The sequence below is a fragment of the Procambarus clarkii genome, chromosome 32 (assembly GCF_040958095.1).
Source record: "Procambarus clarkii isolate CNS0578487 chromosome 32, FALCON_Pclarkii_2.0, whole genome shotgun sequence".
In the NCBI taxonomy this organism is placed as follows: domain Eukaryota; kingdom Metazoa; phylum Arthropoda; class Malacostraca; order Decapoda; family Cambaridae; genus Procambarus; species Procambarus clarkii.
The window spans coordinates 33,092,420-33,112,826 of NC_091181.1; the positions used below are offsets into that span (position 1 = coordinate 33,092,420).

A 20,407-nucleotide genomic window follows, 5' to 3' on the forward strand; every position below is an offset into this window, starting at 1 on the left:
ACCTAGTCCGAGGACGGGTTGGGGAATCACTAACTAGTATAAATCCATTAGTACTGATGACCACCACCAGGCAGGCCCAGAGCCTGTGCCCACAGATAACTCCAAGACCAGTCTGGAGCTGTTGCACCCAAAACCAATGAACCTGGTAGGGATGGAGGGAGTCAGGGAAGCCACTAGGTGAACCTTGCAGTTGTCTGTATTGCTTCCCTTACTTTCTGGATGCTTTCTTTGTGTGGGTAATTATAACAGTCAACAGCTCTATAACATAGCCCTCAGTCTATAAGGGGGGTCCAATGATTTTGGCTCTGGTCCTTGGAAGGCCAAACACGACACAACTCATTAATAGTATGCCATCTCTGCAAGATAGTTTCAAGGAGCCACCAAGGAGCAAATCGTGCACTGCCTGGCAGTGAGGCGACTCACGCGGAGTCACCTTGTAGAGGTGGAACCTGAACTCCTCAGAGCAAGTATTACTAGTGGAGCAGGGAAAATGCAAGCCAACTGGTAAAGAATGAAAATGGCTCTCTGTCAGAGTGAAATATATAATAAGAGTACACACAATGAGGGCGACATGAATCACAATCTAGAAGGAAAAGAAAAAAAATATTAAAGCCATGACCCCCCAGATGGAATTAATGTTTCAAAAATAATCAAGGATGCGACCCATCAAAGGTATCATACCCTCCGAGACTGTAGTGGGGCAGCCACCAAATGGCAGATACGTCATGGTGCTTACACTGTGGCAACAATTATTTTCTTATTACTTGAGGGTACCTAAGTTCCTTCAAGCAGTGGCTTCTTTTGTTGTGCTCATACTTCTGGTGGAATTTGTCATTATTTTGGGTTACTTAATAATCTCAAGCTGCCTTTGCCTCATAGAAAAAGCCAGATTATGATCCTGGTTTTCAATTGTCAAAAGTGGTTCTCAGAAGCATCTCTAAGGACAAGCTGAACCAGTACTTACTTTGGGAAGCTGCTGAGAGTGCCCTCCCAGAAGACAAGACTTTTCCACATTATATAGTTAACACTCGCCAAAATTAGACAACACAAAAGATTCTAGCTTAGCAAGCAAAAAGTTTGGTATACAGTACTTACATCGTTTCAAATGTTTAACAACAGCCCACATGCTGAGAAAGTTGGCCTTACAGATTGGACAGCAATAGATGCATCGTTCAAACCCATGATGTGAACGTTGATGGACACTTAATGTCTTCTGTGTTGCAAATCTTGTATTGCCTGTTTGAAAGATATTCAACAATGTATTGAAGGAATAAATTACCTGTCACTGCCAACCTGTGTTAATTACTAGCTAGAGGAATGTTTAATCCCGTATTGCTCTTACCAGCCATATCTAGTCATATAGTTTGTTGCAATCATAGTAGAGAACAAAAACTTTGAAAAAATATTATTCTAATATTCAACTTACAGATGCAACAGTTCAATAATTCACAGGACTGATGAGCAAGATAAAAACCCAGCATTGAATGTAATGAAACGCCTCTGTCTGGAGAAGCTCTGGTTGCTCCCTGATGCTATCTTGCTGAGATTGCTCCATACTAAACAGCCCCATTTGTTCTGTCTGGCCTACCAGGGTCCAGAGTCAGAACCTGGCCCCTCACAGAAGAGCAGGGAGAAGGTGAAAATTCACCACCCCATCAGAAAAAGCCTTCTGAAAGTCAGTGAAGTTTTACAGACAACTAGAGTGTTTGCAGACAACGAAACTACCAAACAACCCTGCTAACAATTCGCATAGAACTAGAGATACATAAACTAGCTCAAAATTTATTAGTATTGAAAATCACCACCAGGTGGTCTGGCTCTGGCCCTCAGCTAGCTCCCCATGATAGTCCCAGAGCCCACAAACAACCCCATGACAAACTGATGAACCTGGAGGGAAGGAGTGTGTCATTATGCCACCGGGGTTCCTTCAGAAAGAAGCATTTCATAACATTCAATGCTGGGTTTCTGGAGAGCCCCTTCCCCTTGGTGGCTCCCTGAAGCTAACCACAAAGAACAAAAATGAGATTTCTCAGGAAGGAGCAGAGGCAGCAGGCACTAAGACAAAGAAGAGAACTTAGGCTGGGAGATATGCCCCCAAAGCCACACACAACCAACTGGGACTAAGAATATTCAACAAATACTGGGCTGCCAGAACCCTGATAGAATGCCAAAACCTTTAAGCCCGAATATCAGCCAGGACATGTCAGAGAAGACTGTGGCCAGAGCCGTGCATCAGTGAATATCACGAGTCTGAGAATAAACTGCAGGCTGGCTAGACTTAATGACACTACAGATAACCTGAGGAATGCATGCCTTGGAACAGAAAACCAAGGAAACAGGGTCAACCAAGGGCATCCACAGAGACAACAGGTGGCACACAGGTAGTGGCAAAGAACTGTTACCACGTACAACAAATGATGCACCATGGACGAACCAACCAAGCATAAATCACCAAGGACCCCTCCGGAAGCCTGCCGACTCATTCTTAGCCAAAAACAGAAGGCTACAAACGGACAGACAGCCCATCAGGGCCAAAGACACCCAGAAAAAGTCTGAAACTCCCCAACCCTACAGCTGGAGACGAGAGCCAACAAGAAGACAGCCTTAAGGAGGATATCACGAGCTGATGTGAATCCATAAACTGAGGTGAGAAAAGAAAGACATAAGCCTGGTCAAGATAGCAGGATGGCTCAGGAGGAGCATGAGGTGGCTGGAGGTGAAAAAGCTCATGAGACAACATTGTGAAACAGCGGAGGTGTTAACACCGGGGGATTGGACTTTTGCAAATAACAGCTTCTGGAATCATACATTGGTTTGTTTCTATAAGCTTAAGCTTAGAGGTATAAAACATATCTAGAGTGTGGTTGTAGTTTGCAAACACTATTGAACAAAGACTTTACACATATTACTAGTCTCCAAAACTTGAACACAATTAACAAATAATTATATTCTAATGCTCCATTTATTCACAATTTAAACTGGAACACTTGAAGTGTTCTTCCTGGGTTTTAGCACTCAGTTATATCTACTGTACACAGGGAATTATGCCATGTAGCTTAACCTTTTAACACACAATGTAGTCCAGGACAACCAACAAGGTTAAAACAGTTTAAACAACAGGATGCAAAATCACACAAAAATTGCCAGCTGTCACTGGGACATTTAAATGATAATCCTATTTCTACTCTTGAATAAAACGGCACCACTAGTACCATAAAAGTACTTGCATTAATTTCCACGTCGACGACCATTCGACTTGACCTAACAAGTGGGGGATGAGCAACCACACGCCACTGCTGCTCAGAGAGAAGTGAACGAGCATTTACATTGTTTACACTCGCTACTCCTCTTGTGTTGAAATGTTTTCTTGTTTCCCATCTATTTCTTTTCATTTCTTATTTGGTTTAAACTAGTTTTCCACATTTAATACATATATTTTACACATGCTTTCCAGTTACAAAATGTACTTGGAATAGTACAGAATAGAATAATAGTAGAAGAGTACACAAAATAGTACTTGGAATAATAGTAATAATATTATCAATATTAAGTACTCATTTATATATTTTTAGAGAATGTCGTTCTCCCCACTGTAATTATACACAATGCACATGTGCAACTGAGCAACTGAACTTTTGAAAGCTGCTGAAAGCCAAGCTTACTTATCATAGAAGATCAGTTTTTAACCAACACTTTACTAATCACGAGGACTGCGTTCATGAGAAATACAGTTGCCACCTTGTGGCAGTTAGGTTAGTCTTCAGAGGGTGCTCCACTTGTTTCATAAAGATGGTTGGCAGCCCACTGTTACCAAAAAATATTTCAGAGGGCACCTGAGTGTTTTGGAGCATTTCTGTATGTTATTACATGCAGTTTACCTTGGTTGTGTTATCTATCTCCACAAGCTCCCCACCTATTCAGGGGGACAAGGCAAATTTTACAAGGGCCTTGTCACCAGTGGGAATAAAAGTCATCCATGTCTAACATGGTCACACTGCCCTGGGTGTGATTGGAGCCACAAGTTAGAAGAGCTACAGAGGTAACTGCTCAGAATGAGTACATTTACAAAAGCAATAAACCAGAAAAAAGTAGTACTTACAAGTATGACAGATAAGTTCTTTAGATATTCCAGAACTAGATGTTGGTTGCTCCACATCAATTGTTCTGACATTTCCAGGAGCAGTTTTCACGATCTCTCCATGCTCATTAATTGCTACCGTTAGTCCAGCTGAATGCTGTGAAACCTGAAAGAGAGAATAAAGACTATAACTTCTTGTTTTTCTCCCTCACAGGATGTAGAAGAGTGGTTTCAGTACCACTCATTTACCTTCACTAAAACTACTCTCTAATGAAATGATCCGAATATCTTTATTTCTAGTATGAAATCTAATACAATATTGGATGAAACACTTGTGAAAATCCATGCTCTACATGTCTGTATAATATTGTGCAAGGTTAAAAGGTACCATCTACAGTGTGGTACAAAACTTGTCCTCAATATTGTGATTACTACCTCTAACATTTTTTAAACTGCTCTCTTGAGCAGTTAAAAATGTCCCATGTTTATCACAATAAGATTATTTTTTTAAAGAAAAGCCGTGCAGTAATTCTAGTGTTGAGAGATTTTTGTGATATCTTTCATGGAAGAGAGAAATAGATATATAAGGTACGGATAGACAGGAAAGACTTGTGCATCTGTGTCCCACTTCAATGTCACATCCTGTTACTTGTTAATATGAACATGGTACTAACCTATTTATCACTTACCATTTTTCCTAATTCACAAATTTCATCTAAAATTTACTGTATAACTAAAGGATAATTAGCCACATTCCCATTTTGGATTCAAATACTAGTATATACCCAGGCATTGGGTATAATCATAGGGGTATATACTCCAGATGATTATATATCACCTTACCATTCATTCTGAAGCCTGAAATCAGGATTCAGAGCACCTTTTTTAAACTGTATATTCAAAATATATAATATAGTGTAATTCACCAACTGTAATGATTTACCACAAATCAAGACACTGGCATTTGTAATATCTATCCGTATCTAGACAGATAGTAACCAGCTGTTATATCAGCAAATGTCCTCAGGTGATAATACAGTACAGAATACTGTATACATTATTTATATCCTGTCCATCCTCACATTCAAAGTATTGTATTACGGGAAGAATCTTCAAATTAACTTTTTTAAATAACACACTTTCAATCCATAATGTGGTGAAGATGTAACAGCAATGACTCAACATTTACAATGACTTGGCAGGGATGTTTAGTAATGGTGCCTGCTGTATCAGGGCAGGTGTTACCCTGCTCTTACTACCAGAAAATTATACAAATGAGACTGAGTGAGCTTGCCTCAGGAAGCATCTGAACATTATGCTCAATATATGGTTTTCAGGGGGGGGGAGAGGGAAGGGGACCCTTGTGGCTCCCTGAAGCTATCTCGCTGAGTTGGCACAAACTACTAGACTGCATCAGCTGTGGAGACGAGTTTGGTCTACTGGGAACCTGACCCAGAATCTGGCCTCCTCACAGGGATGCAGGAAGCAGGTGACACTCTGCCACTTCACTGGGGAAGGCACCCAGAAAGTCACAGAACCAATACAGACCACTGCTGAGTTCAAAGTGACCGAAGCCCCCACGACCCACTGAATGAACTCCGCCAAAAACAAACAAAGGATCGAAAATTTATCGAAACAAGAGTGCATTTGTATAACCCACTCATTTTGGGAAGTTGGGGTCAGGGCTCAAGCCCTCAGTTGTTCTGCTGATGCCGTGAATTCAAGAGGGATGAAGTTCGGGAGGTTCTGGGTGCTTACCTCCTGCGCGACCCAGTTTATGCCTGTGAAAGATGTGGCTTTGTTTCTCTACCACCTTCTTGGGTGCATTATGAGGTTCTGGAGTCTTCCTGGCTGGCAGACTACCCCTTCTTTTCTCCCTTTGGGCTTCACGTGGCTTTTGTTGTACCAACATACTTGAGCGGCGGGAGGTTATCATGGTGATGCAGGTGTTCTTAGGGGGAGGGTGCTCGCTTAAGTTTTGCAATAAGTGCCTCTTTGCTCCTGTGTCTCCTTGTGATGTTGGTCTGGTGGAGCTGCATGCTCAGGTCCCCCATACTTTCAAACCTTTAGACTCGTAGTCATTTAGCCTCGGTCTTGCGTTTCTTTAGTCTTTTGGAGCTGTCTTCGGTTTGACTTTTGGCAGATGTGGGAGCGCAGGATGAGGGGAAGCCCTCGACTGCTTCGGCATCTGCCTTGCTGAAGCCGTTTGTGCCAATCCTCCAGGAGGCGATTTCTATATTTTTCACCTCTTGTCTCTCATGTCGACAGGCCGTGCTAGCTCTGTCTTTGGTTTCAGCTTGGGCCCTGGCTCAGTCTTCCTCGCTATTTTGTCCTCTGTTGTTCCTGGAGGACTGTGTTGCCCAGTTTTTGTTGATGGCTTCTGCTCGTTGAAAGCCTATTTCAGACTAGTCGGACACCCTCCCTTCCTTTGGTCGGCAGGTTTCATCATTAAAAAACTGGAGTGCTGGATTGCCAGCTACCCCTTCCTCTCTGAGGGGGAAGGGGGGGGGGGGGGTGTAAGCGCTAATGAGCGATGGGCTAGTTGAACAGTATTGCTTGTTTATTTTCTTTATAGGGAAATTCTTTGTATTTTTCACCAGACTGTGGTGGTTTTGCCCACCTATCTGAGTGCCTTCCCTAGTTGATGGCAATTATGATGTACTTTAAATGTAAAGTGCTCATTAGCCATTGCTCCCTGCGCCTCTCTGAGAGGGCCAGGTTCTGGCTCGTGGTCCCAGGTAGGCAAAAGGACTGAGACTGATGACCCCAACTAATATAGTACTATATCAGTTCAGATAACAGAAGCCATGTTCTCTCTTTTCTTTCTTCTTCTCGGTTTATGGTGTGCTCTTCATTCCAAGACTCTTTTTCTAAAGCTCTGTTTTAATTGACCTTGGTTTCAGGTTGTCAGATCAGGGAGCATCATGACCTCCTCTGGAGGTGGGATTTTTGTTCTTTTGGCCCTGGCGAGCATATTGTTTGTCAGCAGCCGACTCCTCCTTTTCTAGGGGAGGAAAGTTAGCTGGCTTCTGGAGGGGTCCTTTGGTTGTTGTTGCTGGGTTGGTTCAGCTGTGGGGTGCATCATGTGCTGCAGCTGGTAGTGGCTCTCCATAGCTACCTTCGTGTCACTAATTCTATCTCAATGAATGCTTGGTTCCCTGTTCCAAAGCTCTTTGTTTCTCAGGACATCCTCACAGTCATCAAGGTAGCCTGCAGTCTACCTTCATGACCATGATGTTTGTAAATATTCCATTCTTGTGGCTGTATTTGTAAATTTATGTACTGGGTTGAAATAAGGGTGTGGACATTCTGGCATATGAAAGGGGTACTGGTGGCCTGGTACTTGGTTAATGTACCTGGGCCTCATCGCCCTTGTGTTGCACTGGGCTCTCTCTCTCTCTCTCTCTCTCTCTCTCTCGGGCTGATCTCTTCGTGCCAACTGCCTGTGGTTCCTCCTCCTCCCTGGAGAGTCCCTGTTTTTTTCTTCTCCGTGGGAGCCACAAACTGCTCCCCGCTTCCATCCAGAAAATCAGCACGAATGTAATGAAATACAAATTTCTTGGAGCATCCCAGTGGCTCCCTAATTCCACCCCACCTCCCTTCCAGGACGTCAGTTAGGAGTTATTCTAGATGCATCTGCTATGGAACTGAGGGTCTGAGCCAGTGGACAATGTGAGCCTCAGCCCAGCCCCCCCTCCCTCTCTCCCTAAATGATTGAGAGGTGTGGGGAGAACAAGTGCACATTCGTTTTAAGAAGTTTTCAATCGTTTGTTTACATTGTTGGGGTAGATCATTGCGCAGGTTTTTGTTTCATTTCTCTGAATCCAGCAGTGGTCTGAATTGGTTCACTAACATTCTGGGTGCCTTCCTGTGATGAGGTTGCAGATTACCACCTGCTTCATGCACCTCTGTGAGGGGCCAGGTTCTGGCTCTGGTCCCCAGTAAGCTGCTCACTCAGAAATTGGACTTTTATTACATTCAAAGAAAAATTTGAATCTTCATTTGAAGTCTGAGTTATACTTCTTTTTAAATTTTTTTAAGTGCATTCATATTTAAATATAAGGATTATTGAATATACAGAAGAACCTCGATAATTCACAGATGACCCAGAAAAAAGGGGGGGTGTAAAATGTATAAGTGCGTGCAAGTTATACACTGCCATGTGCACTGCTTGCACAAAGAGGTGGATTATGTGTAAACCAGCTGCTTTCTCACATCCCAGGATGTATATATGGTTCTTACTTCTCTTGAATCCTGGGGCATTCCGGCAGAGCTGTGAAGACAGTCATCTTCGTCAGTCCTCATCAGGAGAAGGCAGTCTCACTGGCACTGCACACCTGCTCTAGGAAGAGTTCATGCTTGGAGATGATGCCCTTAAACTCTGCCTTATATGGGTCATCAGGACAAATACTCAAACAGATATTTCTGAGATAGTCCACCTAGTTGCTCCCTATGGCAATGTCTAGCACTCAAAGGGATGAATAACACTTCTTGACATAGTGGGGAGCCTTTCAAATGACTCTGCCAGACAAATAATGGGAAAAGTGAGATATTGTAGATTTCTCTCTCCTGCCCAGTAATGACCTTTAGAAGTTAAATTTATATAAACTCAAACTTTTTTTTTTTCAAGTAAAACTGAAGTCTCAAATAGATAAAATAGATAAAATAAAATAAAAATAGATCATCCCATTTGCCGGTACGACCGCAGTACCCTATCATGTCACATAAAATGGGGGTCTGTCAACAAGACATTTGCTTAAATGTTTGTGTTAACTGGTATACTTGACTATTACACATATCTGACTTTTTTAATTATTCATTTTAAAGTCAATTTCATATTTGTGACAACAAATTATTACACTACAAGTGTAGCAATTTGTGATCTGTTTATTAGACTGACTTGTGGTTACGTGATGTTTGATGTGCAAATTAATGCCCGTAATGGTTAATCTTCTAAACTGTTGCTCTAACTTGTTTGCTCAATGCTTTTGTCCCAGCTGAAGTGACTCAATGAAGCAGATCACCCCTCCCCCTCTTGGATACTAATCTTGCATTTTGGCTTGTCTCAGAACTATATAGTTCCATTTTGTATCATGAGATTAGGAGGACGTATTGGGCTATAGTTCCACTCACATTAGTATTTTGTTGTACGTTTGGGACTTACTGTATACACAAAGTCTCGTCACAATGTTGACACACTGCACCCTTAAGCTTTTGTTCAAAGTCTGTGATTAATAGCTCAGGTAGGGGGTTTGCTATTCTTTTACAGAGCAAAAGGAATGGTAAATTCTGCAGCTGATTTCTGAAACTCCAGTAGGAAACCTCTTGCCCTTATCCTCAATAGTAGAGATAATTCACTAGAGTACCGGGTTAAGACATCCCTACATGTTTCGCTCAGTTTTACTACCTTGAAACATTAATTTGTTTTGTTTTATCAAGTCTTTACTAATGTCAACCGACTTAGTTTAATTTCAGTTTATAATATTCAGTACAGTAATTTACCTTGTGCATTTATCTGTTTTATTGCCTTCCGTGATAATTACGTACTTAGTGTTGCCAGTTCATTAACAATCACTGTCGAGCATGTTGTCACATTGCTTATAAGTCAGTCTGGCCTTAGTGTACTATTTGTATTATAGTCATCAAGTTTCACTTTGCAGCATTTCGTTCCAACCCAAAGGAGGAACTTCCTAATTTAGCGCGTGCCACCGGAGCAGAATTGTTAACTTTGAGCTCAGAGTATCACCTCACTGTGTTTCATGGCGCCACCAACTCAGACATTTACAACCCGATTCTCGATTATTTGTCAGACAATGATCTCATCACTTCTGACCAGTTGGAACAATATCAAGTTGCAGAAAAATCTGCCCTAGCTCTTATGAAAACAAAGATTGATTAGACTAATAGCATGCATGACTAGAAGCAGCCACCAATGAAAGAAAGCAGGAAATAAGAGAACAGGAAGCTGCACTGCAAAGCCAAAAGGTGAACAAGAACGTCAACAATAAAAACTCCAGATCCTAGCACAAGAAATTGAACTACAATGAAAAGAAGGTGGAGTTCACCTTCCCAGGATATAGAAATGGAGTTCAAGGGAAAGGCTTCAAAGGTTGGGCCTGGCAGAAAAGAAGATCCAGAAGCCAGGGAGGGATCATTAGGCTCAAGTGCTTCCGTGCCCTGGGAAGGGCAATGGAATTTGGGAAGATGTGGCAAACCCCGGAGCTGACCAAGCCACATATCGAACTAAATCTTGCTCAACCCTCAGATGCTTCAGGGTCCGAGGCAAGGGGAACAGACCAGAGGGAGAGCGCACCAAACCAGAAGGGTACGAAAGAGGTGGTGCAGACAGAACCACAGTTGAATTAATCAAAACCAAGTTCTAGTCCCTGAACACCAACTGGGGCAGCTCTGGGGCATCCAACCAGGCATACAACTTAGCCCACTGTAAAGCAGTCGCTAACTGAAAACCATGATCATCATCACAAGAGATTGTAAGGAGAGTAATGTGCAGAGAACAAGTCTCACACGACTCAGTATGAAAGGTGTAACCGACCCAGCAGGCAGCAAGGCGGAGGCTAAAGGTATGAGCATCGCCATGCGGCACAGATGATGCACAAGCCTTGAAATTGCACATGGTGAGTGGGTCCAGTGAGGATATTAATTGGACCACTGATCCTGCAGGTTTCCAACCCCACAAGAAGCTGACTACTTCCTGGGTACCTACTTACTGCTGGGTAATGACTTTAAAATCACTGATAAACATTTCTTCTAAATCTAAACCTAAATCTTCAGTAACCATTTTATAATTACAGGTATTACATATTATTATTATGACTTTCTCTTCAGTAAATAATATACTGTAAATTTGTGTAAACTAACCCAGCTATAAAGGTACAAACATCTATGATGGGAGTGACTGTCGACCTGGCTGGTGTTTAGTCAAGTCCTTGTGAGAGAGAGACCTTGCCTAAGGAAGCAACCATGGAGACTGTTTAAAGAGGAGCTTTTCTTCTATACTCAAAGTTTTCTCACTTTTCTATATGTACTTAAATATGCACATATACTCAACTTATCAACACAAATTCTAACTATTAAATTATGCACGAAACTATTAGATGAATTATCGAGGTTCTATATACAAACCGATCGTATACTGTATGGTTATCAAAATACTTATTATTTGAAGCTTATGTGTAAATAAAGTGATTTGAAAACATGTTCATAATACTTCTCCATTACAAAAATGGGATGTGCTCACCATCAAAGACAACTAACCCTAACTTGCCTCTCTAACTAATCATACTAACCCACTAACCATCATACTCTATCTGTAAATCCATTCGTGTCATCTGTCTAAATTCTGTTTCCATTATTTCACTTGAAATTTGCATTTGTTTTCCCTCCAATACTATCTTGCCAAATTTATTATACTTTTTCACCATCACAACTAAAATACTCTAATATACATTTAAATTGTATAAATTTTAAAATCTCCCAATTCCTAACTTAATTACACATAACCACACATCATTCTCATGATTTTCATAAGCACAATTATTCATTCATTATTACGAGCAAAACAGATGGTTGACGATATCCTACAATATGCCTACAAACCTTCTCTTCTACAATTTGACCACTGCACTTATCAACTGTTCTCCTGTCATCACTCTTCAATCTTCCTACCATTATTTTCCCAAATAATGCTACAAGTCTAACCTAAAATCCTGCCCTTAAGATGAGCAATTCCTTGTTACTCCTGATTCTTTATATATAATTCTATCATTAGCTGTAAACTTTATTATTTACATACAGTATCCATAGTATGCAAATCTTTTCAACACATGTACACTTCTAAAAATCTTGTTACTGTTAAAAAATGAGATGTTCCCATAACTTGCAAAGTTGTATGTCAAGCTACTTTTTATTTTATTTGCTAAGCTTACCAAACCTTACCTGAAGCTAGAATCTAACCAAATCTTAAGTATTCAAATTTATAGTGTAGCACACAACAGGATTAAAATATCATGGTGTGCTCCACCACTCTTAACTCACATTATTTCCATCGTTCAAGCTCACCTATTTCCTTAACTTCTCTTCGCGTGTCACACAAACAACTCTATCCATAAGTCATCAGCTCTTGCCAAATCTATCAAATAATAAGAAATTCTAATCATATGCTGTGTATTATACTTCAATGATATAATTTTGCGGCAAAAATCTTAACCACAAGACCTGGAAAATATCATATTTTTACATAAGACGTCTGCCTTTGTGAAATGAGGAAACAATCTCCCTAATTATGAGTAATGGTGGTAATATCCTCCCCTTATTATGACTAATGCCAATGAAGCTTTATAGCAATATTTTCTAAGACGTGAGACGCTATATGATGAATTGTAATGAAGAGTGTACCTATAATTAAGACTGACACATCACTCAATATTGGTAATATTAAAACACACACACATGACAAGTTTTGCAAAGTGTTGACAGAAAATAGGAGTAATTTATGAGGTAAATTCTGCACACACACACACACACATTACTCTGGTGCACTGGGGGAAAACATCGCAGAGTATATTAATTAAACTGATGTACTAATATCAAGCCACAAAGAACAAACGCTACTCACCTCATCAATGATTGCATTCATAGACACATTAGGAACAGTGCTGCTTGGTGGCATGAAAGTTTGGTATCTGGCATTTGTAACACCACCTATATCTTCTAGCACAACAGAACAATCACGACTCAGCTTATCTCTTGCCATGTTTATCCGATCCAAGCTGAAAAAAATATACCTGCATTAAAAAATATTTATCTTACATAAGGTTCACGAGACTAAACAAACTTGAGAAGTGTCGTATCCTGCCTCAGTAAATATAATCTAATATTGATTAAATGAGCAATCACCTTGAGAAGAGAAAACTACAAAATGAAAGGCTCCACTCAATAAGACACACACAGACCTTCAAGTGGATCTTTTTCAAGATAACTATGTATTTTACTATCAAGATAATCCATTATATAGTGGTGCAAAACAAGCCATCATTCTCTACAATAAGAGAGGGAGGTGACTGGGTTTGCAAAATGACAGGACAGCGAGGAAGAGAATGGCAGAATGAATTGCAGAATGATAAGTGCAACCTGCTTCACATTGCTTAAGCTGCAAACAAACGAAGGACCCTCTAACCGTTCATAATACTGTGAAGATCCTGTGTGAGTAGCATGTGATTTAGTGCGCTGCTTTCTTCTTTTGGCCAACTTTGCTGCAATGGAATCAATTCCTGAATGCCTTGATGCTCCCTGCATAGCACTTTTAGCAGATTTTGTTATTTTGTCAGGTGCAGAGGACGTAGATGGATGCACATCAGGGGGAGGCTCTGGTTCCACAAATACTGTATTGGAATGGCTTGTGATGCCTTGTATATCATCCTGTTGATAATTTATTATTAGTTGCAATCCGTGTGTTCATTCATAATCTTATTAGTGATATGGTGTAAAACCCATCAATTTAAAAGTGAACACTTCAGTGAAAATAATAAATCACCACCACCACCCATTTCATACTTTCATAAGATGGGGAGTCACCAGCCTGGAGAAAAAAAGAGGATGCGTTATACAAAAGGTTTAAGCCATTAAAAAGAAAACAAAACGAATATGACACTAGTTCATCCAAGATATTTTACACTTCAAAGCATCAGAGAGAACCCAGAGAACCAGCATCACTACACCAGCAAATTATTCAGAGCATCACACCACTGCTTCATAAAACTAGGTGAACTGTTCTCCTAATTAGTTGACAAATATAAATAAAACAATAAAATGCTCTAATCTAGGTTTGTTAAATACCATACCCTGTGCTGTTCTTGCCCAGAAATCTTTATCTCAGACTCTCTTTTCTTACCCTCCAATTCACCATACATCATATCTTTCCTTACTCATTCCTTATTTTCATTCATTACTCTATTATCTAAACACCACACAAGCTTCTCAGATTGTCCACATCTACTACTCTAATTCATTATAGTTTATGTTCATGCTGCCCCAGTGTCTTGCATCCATAGAGTACATATGGGCACTATCTCACACACACAATGAAACACAACACACCCTAGATATTCAACCCTAGACACAGGTGAAATCATGCCTGTCCACTAATCATTGATCCTGAAGAGGGAACCAGCTGTCTAAATATAAGCAGGCAAACAGGTAGGCTGGGCATCAGGTAAGCATCTTGGCTGTACTGACACAAATTCATGTGACCAAATCAACAGAGACAGACAGACATTATATTTTATGGATGTAGAGCATTGGCTGTAATGAAACATATGTTACTGGGAGTTCCTCAATAGCTCCCATAAGCTTCTGCACTAACTGTCCAGGGTCAATACCAACACATCAGGCCTCTGTGACAAGGTTGGCTTACCAGGAGCAAGGTCCAGAATTTTGCCCCTCCAAAGAGATGGGGAAAAGGGAGTATGTTGGGATCAGAGATCCACTCACTTTGTTCCTTACCCCAGGAAAACAGCACAAAGTTGCTATGTGCCCGGTGTATTGGCAATAACATGGATACACCTATAACTGTGGCTCAGGGGCCAGATTCACGAAGCAGTTACGTAAGTACTTACAAACGTGTACATCTTTCCTCAATCTCTGACGGCTTTGTTTACATTGACTAAAAAGTTTACAAGCATGAAAACTTCCCAATCAACTGTTGTTACTGTTATAAACAGCCTCCTGGTGCTTCGGTGCTCATTAACTGTTTAATAATTGTAAACAAAGCCGCCAAAGATTATGAAATTGTGGTACACGTTTGTAAGTGTTTGCGTAACTGCTTCGTGAATCTGGTCCCAGGGAAGTAACTGAGGTGACCTTGTTCAGAATATAACTATAACTAAAAAATTATTCTACAATTTATCTACTGGAGTATTTGTAATATAATAAATTCTTATCTTTATTTAAAGAAAACCTAATTTATCACACACAAATCAACATAAGGTGACCAAAGAGCCAAAGCTCAACCCCTGCAAGCACAAATAAGTGAGTACAAGGCTCTAAAGTTTATTTACCATAAATTACTCCTGGCATTAATTTCTATTATTACTTCACTGCATTTATAACTTGAATGCATTATATTGATTCTATTCTCCCCCAAATCATGCTATCACTGAATTAGTAACTACAAAATGTTTATACTTCACTACAGTGTTTCTTTTTCTCCCACTCCCAATCCTGTAATGGGGCTTGATATTTCCCACTCCCAATCCTGTACTGGGGCTTCATATTTCCCACTCCCAATCCTGTACTGGGGCTTCATATTTCCCACTCCCAATCCTGTACTGGGGCTTCATATTTCCCACTCCCAATCCTGTACCAATAGTTCTTCAAACACAGAACAAAATCAAATAGCTTGCATGCTTCTATACTTGAACAAATAATAATAGTCACTATACACTTCATTTTTCATTACCTGGTTTTAGATACAAAGAAAATGCCATGATATGAACCTTCCTTTTCACTGGTTGTAATAAACTATAATTATAACAAGATGATGATGGCTAAGACTACTTACTTTATGAAATAGCACTCTTACATTAGCAAATTCTTCTTGACAGTATATTCTCTTGTGTGCTATAAAGTTTACCACTGATCGGAAAAGATTGTGGCAAACTTTGCACTCTAGTATCATGTCACATTCATTTAGGATGATTTTGCACACCTATAAAGAAAAATAACAAATGTATGAACAACAGTAACATTAATTCAGATAATAATATAGTATTATTTTCCTTCATGTTTTCTATGTACAATATTGTATAACTCCTTTTTTGTAACAAAGTTCAAATAAAGCAAATATATATGTGTACATACAAAAGAATGGGGGTGGTAGGAGAAGATAATATTAGTGTTCAGTGAGAAACCACAAGGTCTCCTCTGAATACTTTTTATTTTCTTCTCCGAGGCTATGGGTCCCCACATTGGCACCAGAGGTGGTACCCTCACAAATTTTTTATAATGTATAAAGTATTTAAATGTATTTTTGAATATTTGGATGTGTACCTGGTACATAATTTTTGATCAACTGACTTATTGTGTTCTGAGTAAGGCAAAGTGTTTATTCCAGTGCTTTTGTTTTCCCTCAACCAGGCCTCTTTATCTGCTGCACTGAGTATGTTCTCTCTCTCCTGGCTCTTTGTGAGATTGTTGGATGATGACACTCATCTCTTCTTAACAGCTCAGTCCATTCACAGATTCTCTTTTCGGGTTTTGGTTTTGATCTATCTATCTGCCTTTTCTCAATCTCAATCAAGCTCTCTTCAATTTACATTCTACTTGTCCCCCGCCGGAAGCTACTCAGTTCCATGTTCCAAGGCTTGCCTTTTGCAGCTGCTACTGTGAATGGTCAAGTTGAGTTAGTCACATGCTTACCGAGTGGAATAAAATACAGTACTTTCGAGCGAAAATTTGGTTGCTTTACGTTACCACCCTTTAGGTCGGGTCTTCCTCCAGAATCCACATAGATGGACTGTATCTGAAGTAGGGGTTGCCACATTCTTCAACCTGACTGTACTAGCTAGTGCCGTCACCTGCTGGGAGCCGATGCAGGGAGTAGCTCTAAGATTTGCATCTTCAGAAAGATTAATGGTCCAATGTGGCTGCAAAAGCTTTGTTGTCCTCGGTGGCTACAAAGGTTTCGGTGTTGTCCTCTTTAGTTGGAAAGTTTTCGGTGTTGTCCTCTGTGGCTGCAAAGGTGTCGGTGTTGTCCTCTGGCTGCAAAGGTGTCGGTGTTGTCCTCTGTGCCTGCAAAGGTTTTGGTATTGTCCTCTGTGGCTGCAAACGCTTTGGTACTGTTCTCTGGCTGTTTAGACTTTGCTGTCATCCTCTGTGGCTGCAAAGGCTTTGGTGTCGTCCTCTATTGTTGCTAAGACTTTGCTGTCATTCTCTGTGGCTGCAAAGGCTTTGGTGTTGTCCTCTGTGGCTGCTAAGGCTCTGCACAAGTTGTTGACACCATTTTAGCAGGAATTTTTTGATTATCCAGATATGTAACCTGTTTCATTTGACACTTATGCAAATTTAACTCTTTCCAATGCTCTCAAAATTCCATCCTACAAGGTTCAATTTCAAAAGGAATCTGATGTATGTTCACTAAAGTACAAAAACTATATGATATCTATGTAACTACTTTGCAATCTAAAAATTAAATATAGTCCCATTAAAGTCACAAATAGCAAAAGTAATTATTAAATTTTGGTTTCAACTACCGCCTTCTGTACCAAACCTTAAATCAGTTTAGTTCAGAATAACACTCAGTTTAGTTAACTCACCTCTTCTGTGCCAGTTACAAGCAATCTAGCAACATTGGCTACTCCATTGACAGATGCATTAATGGACTTCTTTAGGATAGAATAGTCAGGATCTTCTGGTAAATCAAACACTTGAACGCCCTAAAATAAGTAAGAGCCATATAAGTTATAGCCTATACTGGAACACTATCATCTGACCAAACAAATACAAATAAATTATAGACAGTATTATGCATCTATTATTGATGGTTAAGCCCTTTGATACACGGAAAGAAATTATCATGACAATGACTGCATCTAGTACAATAATCATTATACTGTACAGTTCCTGTACTGAACTCACGCTCTTCATGTCTTGACCCATAAACTTTATCTTGGAGGTGCTGGGCTTAAATGCAGTGTGTGTTCCACTACCGCTGGCTTGGCTGTTTTTATTACTGATGCCCACATTTTTTGTACTGCTAGTAGATGAGGTAGATGCTTTCAAAATGCTACTGCTGGTATTTGAGGCACTAGTGTGACTGGAGCCTGGTACTTTGCTTGAAGCGCTGACAGCGCCAAGTTTGGCCCCAGATGTGCTAACTTTGCTGCCACTTGCTTTAGTGCCTTTAACAGTGGCCTTAGTGCCTCCAGGCCGAGAAGCAGCTGTTCCTTTAGTACTGCCAGTAACTCTTTTTGAAAGAAGCTTCCGAGCCCTTTTGACCATTTCCGGGTTATTTAGCATTCTGTAAGAAAAATATCTTATCAACCTTTAAAAAGAACTTATATATTTCAATACACAATCATAAAATATATATTATCAACAACCAGCAGGCTTTCAATGTTATATTTTCAATATTTCATTCTCAAATATTAAAATTTTACATTCATCATTGATCATTTCTTTCTTTTCTAAGACAGAGAGGCATCAGGCTAGAAAAATAAATAATTGAACGTAATGAAATACAAAAATATCCAGGTTACACAAAACTAGATCTTCTCATCTTACAATACCAGAATGTATGGGTCAACTGTGCTAACACTTGCCTCCCGTTGTCAATCTTGGCAAGGCAAGGACAAGCCCTGACTGAGGTTAATTAGCTTGAGGGAATTTAAGTCACCAAAAACGAGACTCTGGGTTACACTGTAACAGAGAGGTGGTTCACTGCACTCGAGGACTATATTTTTAGCTTGACATCCCCTTGGCAGATTCCCTCAACTTATTCCTCATGACATCCCAAACAGGACTATATCAGGAGAACATGTAAGGGCACATATCCATGTGATACAAAGAATAAAAATATCACACACACAGGAGTGTAGATTGGAGATACATTTGTGTCAAGGATGTGGTGCTGCAGGCAGAGTATGGCTATAAGAACCCTGTTTGAACCCCAGAAACCCAGAGCCAAAGAGAAGCAGCAGACATGGTGGAGAAAAAATAAGGTGTTGCAAAGCAAAACAACATGAGCTTAAGGGAAACACACCAGGCAGAACAAACTGAAATACAGCACAAATCAAGAGTGACAAATATACCATGGAACCTGATATCATGGGACAAAGTGAAGAATAACAATTGAGCCAAATAATATATTGAGGTCCTGTAAAAGCAGAGCAAAGCAGAGCAGAGGCAGGAAATAGTGTGAGTTTAACTCCAGACCCATGAACTCTACTTCAACAAAGGAGGCCCCATCAAATGGTATAAAGGGTGCGACAAAATGAACCGCTGGACAAAACAGTAAGAAGGTCCTACAGAAGGCACAAGGCCCACAAACCAGACATAAACAGACAAAAACCTACAAAACGACCTCCAAGGACAAACCCACTATGAACACAGCGACTAATGGAACTTCAGGGCCTGATCAAAGGACCAAAGAGGCTCCAGAGAATGAGATGCAGGCTGCAGAGGAAAGTTCACCCATTCCATAGTAAGGAGGTGGAAGGGGTAAGAAAAACAGCGAGTCCAAGATTCTCGATGAGAGGTTTTCCTTGCTACTTAAAGAGGAAATGCCAGGATGAAACATGAGGTAATACACCCGAAATCCATTGTTACCAACCGAGATGATGCTCAGATGATTTATAACAGTAACAGTAGCAAAATAATCCCATTACAAATACAGTAGGTGCAATATGCACGCCAAGAGAAAACTCAATAAAGGCATCGACAAAACACACATCATGCCACCTCAAGCCCTAGCCCTAGAATCTGTTGATTGAAATAGCTGAGGGTGTGAATTTTTTTGTATAAATTCATTGAATGATTAGTTAACACTTTCGCGGGATCAGGACGTACCCCGGAGTCCTGTTTCGCCTACCCGCTTCCGCTAAGTGGACATAAATTTATGTCCTCTTTTAAAATATTTGTATAAAATTCAATTTTAATCCGATTTCATTGGGGTTTGTTTCAAACGACGCGCCATGAAGTTCTCTTTCTCCCCACTAGTTCATGAAAGGTGTGGACCACTTCGATCAAATGGTTAAATATTACCATTTTACCAGGAAAACTCACACGTGGACCAAAAAGATTACCTTTTATTTCCTGCAAATGGCATTGCATAATGCCTGTGTTGTGTACAAATACAACACAACTGATCGAAAAAAGCTAACATTGCTACAGTTCCACGAAGTGGCAATCTGGGCCCTATTGCACTGGGACACAGAGGAGTGGCCTAAAACATCATCATCATCTCAACACTTGCGGCACGCTCCAGACATAAATGATGACACAGCTCCTGCCAATGCTGACGCCATGCCAACTCCCGGACCATCTGGTGTGAGGCGGCCTTTGTTCACTACACCACCTCAAGATGAAGCAGCAACCGATTCTGAACCCGAGATGTCTGCCACACTGCCATCTGAACCCGACATGTCTGCCACACTGCCATCTGAACCCGACATGTCTGCCACACTGCCATCTGAACCCGACATGTCTGCCACACTGCCATCTGAACCCGACATGTCTGCCACACTGCCATCTGAACCCGACATGTCTGCCACACTGCCATCTGAACCCGACATGTCTGCCACACTGCCAGTTGAC

The 20,407-nt window shown here is 40.6% G+C and overlaps 1 protein-coding gene across 1 annotated transcript in view; it reads right to left on the reverse strand.

Moving 5' to 3' along the window:
* LOC123759389 (serine-rich adhesin for platelets) overlaps window positions 1-20,407 on the reverse strand; it is a 55,042-nt gene that overhangs the window by 16,530 nt on the left and 18,105 nt on the right. The window contains 7 exon segments of the mRNA XM_045744370.2: window positions 1,096-1,236; window positions 4,100-4,244; window positions 12,714-12,867; window positions 13,275-13,516; window positions 15,657-15,803; window positions 17,410-17,529; window positions 17,732-18,113. Coding sequence (XP_045600326.2) covers window positions 1,096-1,236; window positions 4,100-4,244; window positions 12,714-12,867; window positions 13,275-13,516; window positions 15,657-15,803; window positions 17,410-17,529; window positions 17,732-18,113 — 1,331 coding nt within the window.